Source organism: Thermobia domestica, chromosome 9, assembly GCF_964235325.1.
Source record: "Thermobia domestica chromosome 9, izTheDome1.hap1.1, whole genome shotgun sequence".
In the NCBI taxonomy this organism is placed as follows: Eukaryota; Metazoa; Arthropoda; class Insecta; order Zygentoma; family Lepismatidae; genus Thermobia; species Thermobia domestica.
In genome coordinates, this window is record NC_137462.1 from 116771710 (window position 1) to 116786628 (window position 14919).

Here is a 14919-nt window from a genome sequence, read left to right on the forward strand (position 1 = left end):
ACGCGTTCTTGTGAGTGCGTGGCCATGTATTAGTATCCGAAGTACCATAGTCTTCATTACCTTATAGTGTATCGTGGGAAGTAGAATAAAGAAACAGAAATAATAAACGATGTATGGTTTAAACCTTCGTTTAAATATGCTGGTGTTTAAAAAAAAAAAAAAAAAAAAAAAAAAAAAGTTTAAATCAGCTGGTGTTAAAAAAAAACGTTTAAACCAAAAAACGAAAAATGTTCGTAACAGTGTAATTGTTCGTAAAAGACTTGATGAACACGCATTTGTGGGTTATCACGTTTCACTCCTGTATATTTTCGTATTATTTTCAGACCTAAATTCCCCATTCATTACACAGAGAGATTATACTACAAAATCAACTTTTTTAAAAATAAGTTTATGAATGTTTTTATAGTTTGTTATTATTGTTACGCAGTTGCAATCAAAAGAAAATTCTAAATATTGTTTCGTTTTGATATGTTTACTATTGATAAAATACATCGAAATGCCGTACTTTTGGGCGGGGATCATACAAACCCCACGAGAGGCATTTATTGAAATTAGAAGTATCTTTGGTATCTATTTATGTATAAATGTGTCAGAGCCAAAGTGAACTGAGATAATTCGTATCTTTATTCATTTTTCTTACTGATATGCAAATTAAGTCGTTTTATTTCTTTAACTTTGACTAATAAAAGTTGTAGTGAACTAACTTGGACTAAATTAGTTCTTCTGTACTCTGCAGTACTTTGAAATTGTCCATATGTAATTCTGTATAATGGTTTCACTTGTGCAATTTATCTTTTTGTCCTTCTGAAATGACTATTGACAATTATATTAACAAGTGTGTAAAGATCACTACAACGTATTTTTATCAGGAGTCCTTCGTGAGTGAGTCGACAGACGTATCGGATTTGTGGCCAATTAGTCCCGGTTTCAAGTTCAAATGGAGGATAATTTCTCTCGGATGTAAGGCGAGAAGCGGTTTGGATTCCGCTTTAAGCTTATGTGATCCCTTCCAGAATAATCCGGTTGTTGCATAATAACACCAAGACGAAACAAGTATTTCTGTCCATATGTGATATAAATACATAGAACAAGTTATTTAACCCCTCTCCCCCCAAAAATAAAACTGGTTTAAACGGGGAAAAAAACTTTTTTTAAATAAAAAACATGGTTTTTGTCAACCCTGGTTTAAAACCTAATTAAGAGTAATATTGTTTAAGTTCAGATTTATGTTAAGTTCATACAATTATTTTTTATATTATTTTGTAGATCTCGTCCAGGATGTTTTCTTCTCATTATCTCGTCCTAATGCTATGGGTGGTGTTCTGGATATCATTGGAGAAAACATTCCAGAGTTAATGGCACTTAGTCTGACAGACAATGGACTTCACACACTGGAACATTTGTCATCACTTTCTAAGAAGGCACCGAATCTCAACGTCCTACATCTAGGGAATAATAAAGTAAGTTATTTGAGTATGATTTTTGCAAATAGTTAACGGACAAAAATGCTTTGAATATTAATAAGCAAACTCAAGAAATAATAAACTGAAACAGAAAATGTTTCTAAGTATGCAATTCCTGGTCTTGGTTGTATCATTCCAGTCCGCTACCCATTATGTTACCCAGTTCTCCTCCAGACCAGCTATACATCCTCTTGGGGTCGATGTTTGCCAATTTTGATCCTTTGGCATTTACCATTATGCTTGGACGAAGAGCAGAGATGAGAAACACGATTTGATGTAGTACTTTATTCTTTATGGTATGGTTGCTGTGTAATTCATCGAATTACTGGATTAGGGATCAGACTCAGTTTGCCTCTTTCGTTTCTTTCTTTTTACTCATGTATTTTTCAGCTGTCATAGGTACTTAACAATATACGGTTACTATATTGGCTTAACAATAATGATACTGGTTTAACAATATGCTATAGGGCAGTCCAGGGACGTGCAGTTGACTGAACGTTGAATGAGGATGATCCGGGGAAGAACTAGATAGCATAATAGTTGACATCAAGCAAAGCCGGAAATACGGATCGTATCCCCAGAGCAGCAACACATTTTCATTCATAGAGAACTATATTAAAACAAATTGATATTTCTTCCGTTCATCTATTTTACAAATATGTCACAAGTTTGATAGAAAAAATGAAGTAGATACGTCTCTGTTTTATTATTATTATTATTATTATTATTATTATTATTATTATTATTATTATTAAATAGAACATATATATTTAAAATCGAACCTATACAGTCTAGTGCAGGTGATGTAAGAAATAGGATACCACAAAGGTCACCCCTATTTTCTTTATTCATAAATGATTTCCCAAATAAAATCATGTATTCAAAAATATTGTTGTATGCTGGTGAAATTGTTTAGCGTAATTAATAATGAATACGATAACTACTTGCTGCAAGACTTGAATACAATAAATACATAGTGTAAAAATATTTTACTTCAAGTCAATAGTATTGAAACAATGGGTGATATGAATAGAACGGAGAAGTTACTCATTATTCCCAATTTTGTAGTAGTTACTTGCATTGGTATCAGTAAAAAGAGAACTGAGCACTACTCGTCTTGGCTGACCTCGGAGAAGCCGCGCCTCTTTGGAGAAATGACACCTCTGTTCTCGAGCCGAGTAACTACTACGCGTTTGATATCAATAAAGATCAGAGACTCCTCTGTGATACAAATAACTTCTCCAAATTTGTGGAGCAAGCTCAGTAGGTGACTCCGTGCGAAACATGGAAGAGTATATGATTGTTTTGCAGCGTAGAAAAACTTATAAACTGCATAGAAATGTTGGAAATGGAGATTACAAAAACATTATAGGTTCATGAAAGATCATGTAGAGTGGTTAACACAACATTTTTTAGGAGAATCAACCGAAATTCGGGGTGGTGCACTACGTAATGACGAAAAGATGCGGATTTTCTTGCGTTACGTGAGTGATCCGGGATTACAGGTCGGAATGTCAGGGGATTCTGGTGTGGCTCAAAATACTGTGTCTATGACTACTACAAGTGTAATGGATGCGATTATTGCGAAATCTGAAAATGGATTGTTTCCGGAAGTGTGCGTAATATGCAAACAGCAAAGCCAGAGTGGCAAGAACAATATACATTTCCGGGTGCTATCGAAACACTTGACTATACACATGTGGCGATAAAGAAATCTATTATTTTGGAGATAAATACGTTAATAGGAAGAACTCCTTCGTGGCTAAGCGGTTAGCGTACATGCTTTTGGCATGGGAGACCCGCGTTCGATTCCGGTGGGAGCTCATGTGGTTCGGATTCCACGTTAATCAGTGGGTCTCGTCTCATATAACCACACTACTGGAAAGGGCGTTAAACTAATAATCAACTCAACTTAACGTTGATAGGAAGGATGTATACGTGAGGATGTATTTTGTTTATGTCAAGGCGAAAGGGGACACGTATGGTGTGGAAAACGCAATTAGATAGACGTGCTTTATGACGTGAGTGGCTGGACAAAGGAAACAAAGGAACCAAGTGTCTGATTTCGTTCTTAAAGCCAAACAAATCTACAAAGACCTTAGACAACACGTGATGTGCCCTTGTCGTGTTAAATCTTGATATTGCTGGATTCGAATCAATATCCATCAACTCCAATAGGTTCATTCCCATGGTTTCAGTATTACTTTCTTGGTTCCCGTTTTTTATTTTTTTCTTCGTTTTCATTTTTGTTTTATTCTCGCTTGAATATTAAAGATTTCCTTTTGCATTTGTGTCTCAGTCGTAGATGTATTTGATATTTCGTTGCATTTCACTGTAATTACTTTCAAAGCTTTGGCTTTCCTTCGTTTACTTTCTAGTAGCTGTGACTTTGAAAGTACCATTGGAAATTCTTTTATAATATCCACAAATGCACTTTGATTGAAACTGTCGTTGCTACTTGCCCGTTTCATGGCGTTTAGGATACTACGCCATAGGCTAAAAACAACGAAATGACCGCGCGACGGATGGGAGAAATGAGTAATCACGTATTTTATTGATACGACTCACTGCTATGCGCAGAGGAAACGCGAGTGAACGTTCTGGAGCAGTCTAGACCTGAGTAGTGGCTTGTTTTATTGATACGAAATTGAGGGAGGAGATTACTCCAGTTGTAGTTACTCCGATTCTCGGGCAGGACTTCTCAGGAGTAGTTATTTATTTTTATTGATATCACCCAATATTTATGACGTATAAAAACAACACACAATATTATGTTAATAAGTACGAGGTTAATGGTGTGAAAATAGAGCAAACAAACATTATTAAGAATCTGGGAATTTCATTTGACATGTAGTTAAAGAGCAATCTCAGGTTCGATTCCTGATGGAGACACTCGGTTGGAAAAGTGTAAAAGCTTTTTCAGGCCATTCATTCTGAATGAGGTTTTCGTGAGTTTTCCTCATTCATACCAGCAAACGCAGGAATGGTCTTAATATACAGGTCCCAATCCTTTCTTCCTTACCTTTCCTCAAATAGTGTGATCGCCGAGGGATGTCATCCCTCATACATGACGGCTAACATGGCTATAGATGTCCAAAGCCTAGAAATCTAATTCCTAATTCTTAGACAGATAGTTAAAATTTTGTCACCATGTACGAGGGTAAGTCAATAAGTAACTGCAATATTTTTCTGTTTCTTTTCGGTTTGTCTCTACAGTACTGTGTACTCACCAGACGCTAGATGTGACTGTTGGCTTCCTGTGTAGTAGGTTGCAGCGTTAGCGCATCAGTCCGCTTTGCGCTGTTGCAAAGTAAAGATGGCCATGCCACTCTGTGTGCACCAATGGAGAACAGCGTTCTGTCATCCGTTTTTTTGTAATTTGTGACCGGAACGGAAACTCAGAATATTTTCAGTACAATATAGGCACAATGTATTGCCACAGCGAAGTGTTTACCAGGGGATTGAACAGTCCAAAAGTGGTCGAACGAGCGTGAAGGATGAGGAAAAAGCAGGGCGTCCAGCTACTGCAACAACTGATGACATTATTGAATGAGCCCGTGCCTTGATTCTGAATAATAGATGAGTGATTTGATGAAGTGGCAACCCATATGCAGATTAGTCATGATTCTGCATATGACTTTATGCATAACATGCTCAGCTTTCACAAAGTCTGTGCGAGATGGGTTCCGAAAAAACTCGAAACGATGAAGAGCGCAAGCGAAACTGTGTGAGAATCAGTTAACTCCTATTGAGCCGTTATGCTAACGACAGTAAAGCGTTTCTCAGGTGAATCATCACTAGAGATGAAACATGGATTCATCACTGTGAACCAGAGAGCAAATGCCAGAGCATGGAATGAAAACACCCCGGATCTCTCGGCAAGAAATTCAGTAGTCAACTTCTGCACTGATGCTCACAATGTTTTGTGACTTACAAAAGCCAATCCTGGAACATTACATGGAAAAGAGGTCAACAATAAACGTTAAAATGTACAGTGATATGCTGGTAAGCAAGTTGAAGCAGCAGTTCGTAATAAACGCAGAGATGATTGTCGGAAAGCACCTTTTATGCAGAGGGTATCGGAAAGCTTGTACTCTTGTAGTAATAAATAATAAAAATTGATTGCTGTAAATGTTAATATACATGGGTTAATGAAACAATAGGTTTTATTTTTAAACAATGGTTTGCTTTGCAAAACGGTAGAATATATGTATCTGAGTTGATTGAGTTGATTTTGAGTTTAACGTCCCTTTCAGCAGCGAGGTTACATGGAATGCGAACCACGTGGGTTCCCGCCGGATGTGTATTTATACAAATTACCTGTTAAGCCTCAACTAGAATTTGGATCTGTCATATGGAACAGTATTTCTAAAACTTTGCCAAAAATAATTGAATCTGTACTAAAATGTTTTATTAGTTTATTGTTCTAAAATGAAAATGAATTATTATTCTAACACTTATGAACACTAGAATAACTGTTGGGGTTTACAGGAACTTACAAGCAGAAAAATTCTTGATGATGTTTTCACAGGTAAGTTACTTGAAATTATATATTATAGTGAATATTGTTCACACAACATTGGCTTCGAAGTTCCAAACCACAATATAAGAAGTAGACAATTCTAGTCCCGCTACACTGGAAATGTGAAATTTTAAGATAGGTGACTAATTCTTTTACATGATTTAACTGATTGTTTTATTGTGTTGACTAGCAGCATTCTACTATATGTAATTTTAAGACTACTCGTTTTAGTTTATTCTTTATTTTTGTGATCGTTTTAAAGCATATTGAATATGAAAATTTTGAATGTCGTAACAACGCGACAGGGAACTACTACTGCTTTAGTTGACCTTCATTTTCCATTTGTTGCAATTCAATTTGCAGATCTGCCCGTCTACCTAATTTTTGGCTCTAGTTACAGTGAATATCTTCGGGTATATCGAAAAAATGCCCCTCATGAAGATTACCCTCTACTAAGATATAAATGCGGACGTGAAAAATATCATGGAAAATTCCAGCAAAAGGCACCATGTAAAACGTGATTTCCTTCAACGATAGAACTCGTGGAACGTATTTTACGGATGACGGATTCTTCCCAAGAACAGGCACCATTTGACATGAGAATGTATCGGGGAAGTTCCGGAAATAGACAATATGTATAAAATCTACTTGGTTCTTCCAACACTTTCGTCAGTGATTTATAGAAAATTGAAATTATGTGATTTCTAAAGACGAAAACCAGATTCCGAACATCAAACATCGTAGAAAAGTAACCTGTGAATTTTGCGTGTACATTTATTGTTATTATGGGAAAATCGTACGTAAGAATCAAACTCGGGCAAATTATACTTATAAACTATTTAAAATAACTGCTTTATATATAATGCACATTTACAGCAGGGTATGAGGCACACAAAGAAAATATCATTATTAAAAAAAATATACTGTTGCGGCTATGCAATAAGAATTTGCACGGTTTCTGTGCAGAAGTGAATCTTTGCTTTTATACATGTTACAGTACGTGCTACAGCTCGTGCATGGCGACGAGCGTGATGCACTGAGTCTCGGACTGAGAGCATTATCATTACAAATCGTACTCTACTCTGCTTCAAGTGCTAACAGTTTGTATTTTCTCGTCGTCTGCAAGCGGGCTCTCATTGGCTATTACAGTTCAATTATTCTCAGCGAGCTGCCTGAGATACTCATTCCCGGAACTATCCTCCGGTCTTAAATGCATTATTGTATTATATGAATAGAGAAATAACAAGTTTTTCATTGCACCGCACAATGTTTCAATAAGTTCACTTGACTAAAATAAAGATAATGTCTAAAATAACAGAAAATAAAACTACTTTGTACGCAAAATCCTGTCCACAGACACACACATTATTTTATTGTTGTTAAAAATTATTATTTGAATAAATATTAACAATTCAACTGCAGTTATGTGTTTCAGTGCATTCAACAGTAGTAAAAACAAAACGTCTCCATTTCAGGGTGGCCACTCACCTGGAAAACCTGGAAAAGTCAGGAAAATTTTTAATTCTGGAAAAGTCAGGGAATTTTGATGAAAAGCCGGGAATTTTTACTCGGGGGAAAATTTACGTTCTGCTGTATTCCTAGCCATTTAGCCGGTTTATTTATATACAAAATAGCTTTGGTCGCTAGGGGCTTAGCCCCCAGATCTCTCCTTCGTTCCAGGTTTCGTTTATTTAGCTCTGCTGGTTTGGGCTGCACATACTTTCTTCATATTCTTTTGTCATTTAGTGCTGCCCATGAATTGAGCTGGAGCGAAATCGGGACCATTTTGTAATTAACACACTTGTTTTGTTCAATGGCTGCTCGATTTCCAGAGTTCGCTCGGGGCTGTGCCCCTGCATCCCAATTTGGTAATCACGTGATTAATATAAAGGCTGAACGGTAGTTGAGTATTTCTGCCGGAAGAGTTCCGAATGTGTGTCGAATTCCACAAAATGTGTGGAATTTTGGTTAATGCGTGTATTTCTATGTGGAATCAAAAACTGTGTGGATTCCACATGCATTTGTACTCAGTGGCGGCAGTACTTTTTGCGACACACTTTTTGCTATGCTTTTTACAGATATTTGACCTTTTGACCACCAATTTGAAGTAATGGCATTCCCCTCCCTCTAGTTTTTACACCCAATTCCGCTACTGCATGTACTACTGTTCTAAAATAAAAAAAATAAAAATAAATAAAAAAATCAGCTACAAACAAAATTTTCTGATTCCTTAAAAGCACATTTTATTAGTGCTCATTTACTTCAGTTCCGTTGTTACACAATATTTCCTATCTATATCGACCTGTTCCCCGGTTGAATAACCACCGCACGCCACTGCTGGCACGACAAAACCTTTGGGACCCGGGCCTACCTAAAGTTGTTAATGCCGGCTTTCTAGACCGAAGTCCGCTACTTCTTAATACAGGTAGCTCCATAATTGTCCTCTCCATACTCTCTGGGCCAGCACCAAAACTTTTGAGTGTCCACAGGAAATCGAACCTGGGACTACGTGCATCGTACGCACACGCGCTAACCATCCGGTTCAGTATATATATATATATATATATATATATATATATGTACGTTAGCTACGCCGCATCGATGTGTGCTTGTGTGAAATTGTGTGGTATCTAAACGTGCTACACGTGTATTTTGGACCTTGTGTTCCGGCAGCTGGATTTAAGAGGTTGAGGATTAAGGAGGTAAGTAAAGATAGATTATGCATATGCAGTTATTAAAAAATATATTAAGCATTAAGAGTTATTTCAGAATACATACGAATCACGATTGTGCTTTTTTATGTTTGCGTGTGAGAGGGGGATCACGCGTCGTGTGGCTTGTAAAAACAGCGAAATTATAAATTTATCTATTTTTATTTATCTTTTATTTTTATTTATTTATTTTTATTTATTTTTTTGTTTGTGTTCAGCTTTGTGAGTACTTTGAATTGTTAGTAATGAAAACACGTAACTTTATAGAGCCATAGAGGTGTGCCTACTGAATTTTTGTGATACACTGTTTGCAATAAGGATGTAGATAGGCCTAACTATTCTTTCATGTAGGCCTGTGTGACCATTAAAGACGGTATCTTTTAGTTACGTGCAAGGGGGTTGGGTATTAATAAAATACATAATTCCTCACGATATTTATGACCATGGGCGTCCACAGAGGGGGTCGAAGGGTCAGTCGACCACTCTGGTCTAGATTAATAATAATTTCTATAATAGGAAGTTATGCTTTCAAATTAGAAGTTTATACTTATTAAGGAAGCTTGTATTCTTCACCCTCCCTGCGAAATTTTCTGTGGACGCCATTGTTCGTGACTGATGTATAGTACTGTTCAATTACAACATAGTGAAATATATGCTGAGCTAGTGATGACGGGTTCGTAGCATGGAAATTTCATATTTCCATGAAAAATAGTCAAAGGTCCACAGAATACGTATGCAAAATTTCAATATGATACCTTGAAAACTAAGGTCGCAAAAAATTCGTGAAAATTTCCTAAAGAGAAAAATGCGATTTTACGCTTCCGCGCCCCCTCCCCCCGTTTTGCGCCGCCGGGTTGACGGTCTGCGAAAAACCCGTGTGAGCAGTGTTGAAAAACTATTACTGAAGCCCATATCTAAAGTGAACTAGACAGTTGCTAGTGCTAATTCTTTGAAATGTGTAATAAAACAACTACAGAAAAGATTGCACTGTTAGTGAAGTTAACATTTAATCAACTAGCCTTATTGTCCGGATCTGCTAGGTCTAGTGATAGCCCAAGTCACAATCCCAGCATACGCCACTGGTTTAGGGGTACAATTTTGTATATACAATTAAATTAGTGAATTCAACATAATTCTAGGTTTTAGAGTTATTTTACAAACTGAAGTGGGAGTGATTCTAAGTATTGTTGAGTTTTGATGTATTCCAAGAAAGTGAAAATTGTACCTAATGGCAATGAACATGTTTCGGGAAGCTGCAAAAGTATTTCTTTAAATGTCGCATCAAAAGCTTGTAGTATTTACTGTCTTTCTAACAGTAATAACATATAATAGCATGCGTGGAATTAAAAGTATAAGTTGTTAATTAATTCCCAGTTTCAAAATAACTTTTGCAAAACAAGCCTCATCTATATATTTAATGCGCGTGTCTGTCTGTCTATCTGTACCCAAAATATTCACAGACTAAAAGCTAAAGGGGCTACGGGTACCAAATCTTGACGCATTCGCAATTTGCATTATCACGATTCCGGCGAACTTCCATGCATTTAGTTTTATCTGCATTTACTTCTAACCCAATTTCCCTGAAAGCGTTTAATAAAATCTGCATTTCGTTCTATTGTTCCTTTATCTTCCTCTTTCAGATTTACATCATAGGCCCGGTGAATACCTTTTAGCTCTAGGCCCTGGTTGCTATCCTTTAATTTCCTTATAGCATACTCCAGGACAAAGTTGAATAATAATGGCGACAAAGCGTCTCCTTGCTTCAGCCCATTCTCAACGTGAAAGCTTGCGGACAAGTATTTTCCTACGCGGACTTTGCTTTGGGATTCGCTTAAACACATCTTATTAATCTAACCAACTTTTTCGGTATACCAAATTCAGTAACAACGTTGAGCAATGAGAAACAATAGACAGTGTACTTATTTTATTGATGTTGTTATATATATTAATTTCTGATGTGAATGAATTGTACACTCATATTCATATTATTATTATTTTTCATTTCAGTTTGCGTCTCAATCATGTCTAAAAAAGCTACTTTTTCAAACGACTGGCTGTCCAACCCAAATTTCTCCTTGTGGCTTTCTGCTGTGAAGGACAACAGGAGTGCTGCATTCTGTAAGATATGCAGAAATACTTCTAGCCTCAGCAACAAGGGGAAACGGGCTATTATTAGCCACATGGAAGGCAAAAAACACACTGCAGCTGTGAAGAATTCTCTAGTAACTCGGCCGATAACAACTTTTTGTCAGCAAAAGAATGCAGTGGTCAGAATCCAGATCCTTCTTGTCCCGCTGAAGAACTGGTTGTAAGTAAAGAGATGCTGGTGGCTTCCGAAGAATCTATTAAAAATAAACATGCTAATGTTATGAAGTCGTTTCTAGTGTCTGAGTCAGTAACTAAAGCTGAAGTTCTGTGGTGTTTGCAGGCAGTAATGGAACACTTGTCATTCCGATCTGCTTCCCGACTGGCAACAAATTTCAAGCTCATGTTCCCTGATAGCGAAATTTGTAGTAAGATGCAATTACAACGTACCAAGTTAGCTTATACTATCGTTCATGGTCTTGGACGACTTTTTGAAGGTGATCTTCTCAAAGAAATGGAAGCTTGCAAGCATTATGTTATTGGGTTTGATGAAAGCCTTAACAAAGTCTCGCAAAAGCAGCAAATGTACCTTACGATTCGGTTTTGGGACAATGAAAGAAACCAAGTGTCATCAAGATATTTAATTCAGTGTTCCTCGGACATTTAACGTCAGCAGACATTCAAGTTAATTTCAGGAATGGTATCTTAGGTTTGGACCTCAAGAAAATTGTTCAAGTTTCGATAGATGGCCCACATGTTAACTGCAAATTTTTAAGTGACCTGCAGAAAGATCTTGCAAGTTCACCTTCAGATCCAATTCTTTTTGATATTGGAAGTTGTGGGCTGCATACTATGAATTGTGCTTTTAAAGCTGCATGCAAGCAACAGGTTGGAAATTAGAAGAATTCCTAAGGGCGTCTTATAATTTATTCAAAGACGTTCCAGCTCGTCGTGCAGAGTACATAAGATGCACAGGGTCTTCTGTGTTTTCGAAAAATTTTGCAGCACTAGATGGACAGAAAATTTAGACGTTGCTTCCCGGGCGATGGAAATATTACCGAACGTAAAGAAATATGTACAGTGGGCTGTTGATGAGAAGAAAGTACCACAATGCAAAAGCTTTGGTACTGTAAGACATTTCACAAATGATAACCTGCTTGGTGCAAAACTTGGCTTTTTCACAACATTAGCAAAAACTGTTGAACCTTTCCTGCGTGAATTTCAGGGAGAAGCTCCATTAGCTCCTTTCCTTTACAACTCGCTCCAGGCCATAGTATTGTCTGTTGCAGGTCGTTTTGTGAAAGATAGTGTTTTGGAAGGTCGGCCATTGGTTAAGATTGATTTCAATAATAGCGAAAACTTAAAGCCAGCCAAGTTTGTAAACATTGGGTACACATCAAAGGATGCTATACGAAAAGCCAATACCGTATCGGATAGACAGACTCTTGAATTTCGACAAGACTGTCGCGCAGGATGTCAGAAATTCATACTGAAAATAATGGACAGGTCACCTCTAAAATTCAACCTGACAAGAGCAATTTCTTTCCTGGATCCAAGTGTTTGTGTTATGGATGACACTGTAGCTGCAAAGAGATTGTCCAATTGCCTAGAAATTGTAGTATCCAAGAACATTAGCTGATGAAATCCAAGGTGAATTGAAAGTTTTTGCTAAAAAGTCTTCTTGTATTGGAAGCAATGAGAACTTATGACAGGAAAAGTAAGAGATTAGATGACCATTGGATGGAGATGCTGCATTTAGGTGCATGTTCAATACATATGACTGATTTTGTGAAATTTCTCCTCATTTTATCTCATGGAAATGCTAGTGTGGAGAGGGGATTTTCAATCAACAAAGAATGTTTAATTGAAAATCAAAGAAGCGAGTTGAGTCTAATTGCACTCAGGCAGGTACATGATAAAATTTCAGCTGTGGGGGTATTGATAAGTTTCCAATTACAAAGAGGGTTGTCCATGCTGCCCGCAATGCTCATGGAGTATATGTTGAGTCTCTGAGGAATCAAGAAGAGGAAGAGAAGAAACAGAAGAGAAATGCCATTAAGGATAAAGTTATTGAACTCGAGGCGAAGAAAATGAAGTTGTTGAATGATGTCAAGGGGAAACTGTCTGCAATTGATGATGAGATTATTGGTTTGAGGTCTTAAAACATTTAAGTGGATGTGGTGTTAACTTCAGTTTGATTTTAGTGAACTGCAAGTCTGTGATTTGAGGTTTTAAAACATTTCAGTAAAGTAGTGTTCGTTCCAGTAATTTGTGTTTTAGTAGTGGACTGTAAGTGTGTGTACTTTTGTGACTAGTATTAAGCTTAAGGTTGGAAAGCGATAGGGATAGACATTCCTCTTCTCGTTCTGTGCAGCAGTTGGTTACAGTGGAGTAGAAACACACAGGAGAATTGAAAATTAGGCAAGTAAGTGATTAAAATTAGACTATTTATCTTCGCTAGTGTTTTTTGTGATTCTTTTTTTAATAATGATCCTCTAGTCCACATTGCATTTCATTTGTAGCTTCTGTTTAAGCTTTGAAAAACAATGATATACCAATTTTAGATCTCTCTAGAAATTTTCTGGAAAACCGGGAAAATTTCTGAAAAAGTCAGGGAATTTGCATTTTAACCAGTACGAATAAGAATGGAGACGGAGTAAAATTAATCATTAACATAGGATTCTTATAAATCTATCATATAACCGCTGTTTTGCATTAAAATACGTGTATTACACATAGTTTATTTTGTGTCAGTACACGTATCTGTGGACCTGTATAATTACAATATATTAAACGCAAGTAACATTTCCATAAACATACGGCTTTTAAATGCTAAGTGTATGTATAAAAAGAACCTTAGTTGATTTTTAGAAACAGAACTAACTATATATCTATAAAACTACACGCATGACCGAATATTTAGCTAATTATTTTTCTAAAAAACAGATTCTGTACGAAGTTTATCAGTAGTTGCAATTGGTTTAAGAAGCGAAGATTATTTCTCTGAGTTTTTGTGCATGTTAATGTATCAGATTATACTTTTCATAGATACCAGTAGGAGCTTCCAAAATATTTTATTTTATTTATTTATATGTTTATTCATGTACTTATTTATTTTTTATGTTTAACGTTAGTGAATAACGAGTTGAGTAAATTCGTGTCGTGTTCGTAAAGAGTGATTTTCCCCTAAGATCATCTGAAAAATCTGTGTTGCCTTTGCAAAATATAGTGCACTGTAATATGGATTTTGTAGATTATAGATGGAGGCTTAAAACTGCTCAAAAATAGGAACTCTGTTCTTCTCTTTCAAAGTGGATTTAAAAAGGTAAACCGTTCTGCATACATGCTTGTTCCCTTCATTAACCTAAAAATAATTTATTTAGATATATTAAAAATGTGTGTACTCTTTAGTTCCACATTTGTGTAACGTAAGACATTTACTTCAGTTCACTTGAGAAAAGCAGATCGTATTAGGCGAAACATGATAATTTTTAAGCGTGTTTAGGAAGGATGGTTGTAGATTTTTCAGTATTAATATTATTGGTATTATTCAGCGATACTCTTTAGCATTACTGATATTATTTAGCATTGTAATACTATTTAACTAAAATGTTAGTAAAGAAATTAAGAAAAAACACACTGTTTCTTCGTTTCAGATTTGTAGTATAGACCACCTTGACCTAATACAAGATCTGCCTCTAGTTGAAATCGTCTTGGATGGCAACCCATTATGTGACAAATATCAAGAACAAAGTAGATACGTGAGGTAGGGCTGGATGTCCTTGAATATTGACTGGTAAGATGAAGGTGCCATTTCTTATGAAATGGTTGCCAGATACGGAGTTGTGGAGACGCTATGGCCAGAAAGGAATCAGAAGTATGATTTTAGGGGATGTCAAAATGGATGGAGATAGATCGATTACTTGTTATTAAATAGTTCGGAAGCTATCTTTTATTGCTGCGAAAGGAGTACAAAATTGTTTCGCACGTAGAATTGTGATGAAATAGTTTTAAAAACTTCAAATAAAATAGTCAAATTATCAGTAAAGGTTCAGATATTTTTTTTTAATGTTATTTGATAATTTAATTGTCATCGGAAGACTTGAAAATAAATAGAAGTTAGATGATTTTGATTTGG

The 14919-nt window shown here is 36.2% G+C and overlaps 1 protein-coding gene across 2 annotated transcripts in view; it reads left to right on the forward strand.

Moving 5' to 3' along the window:
* LOC145694960 (nuclear RNA export factor 1-like) overlaps positions 1-14919 on the forward strand; it is an 81318-nt gene that overhangs the window by 39389 nt on the left and 27010 nt on the right. For both annotated transcript variants that reach the window (XM_081771771.1, XM_081771772.1), the window contains exons 7-8: positions 1267-1460; positions 14438-14547. In XM_081771771.1, coding sequence (XP_081627897.1) covers positions 1267-1460; positions 14438-14547 — 304 coding nt within the window. The remainder of the gene's footprint in view (positions 1-1266; positions 1461-14437; positions 14548-14919) is intronic.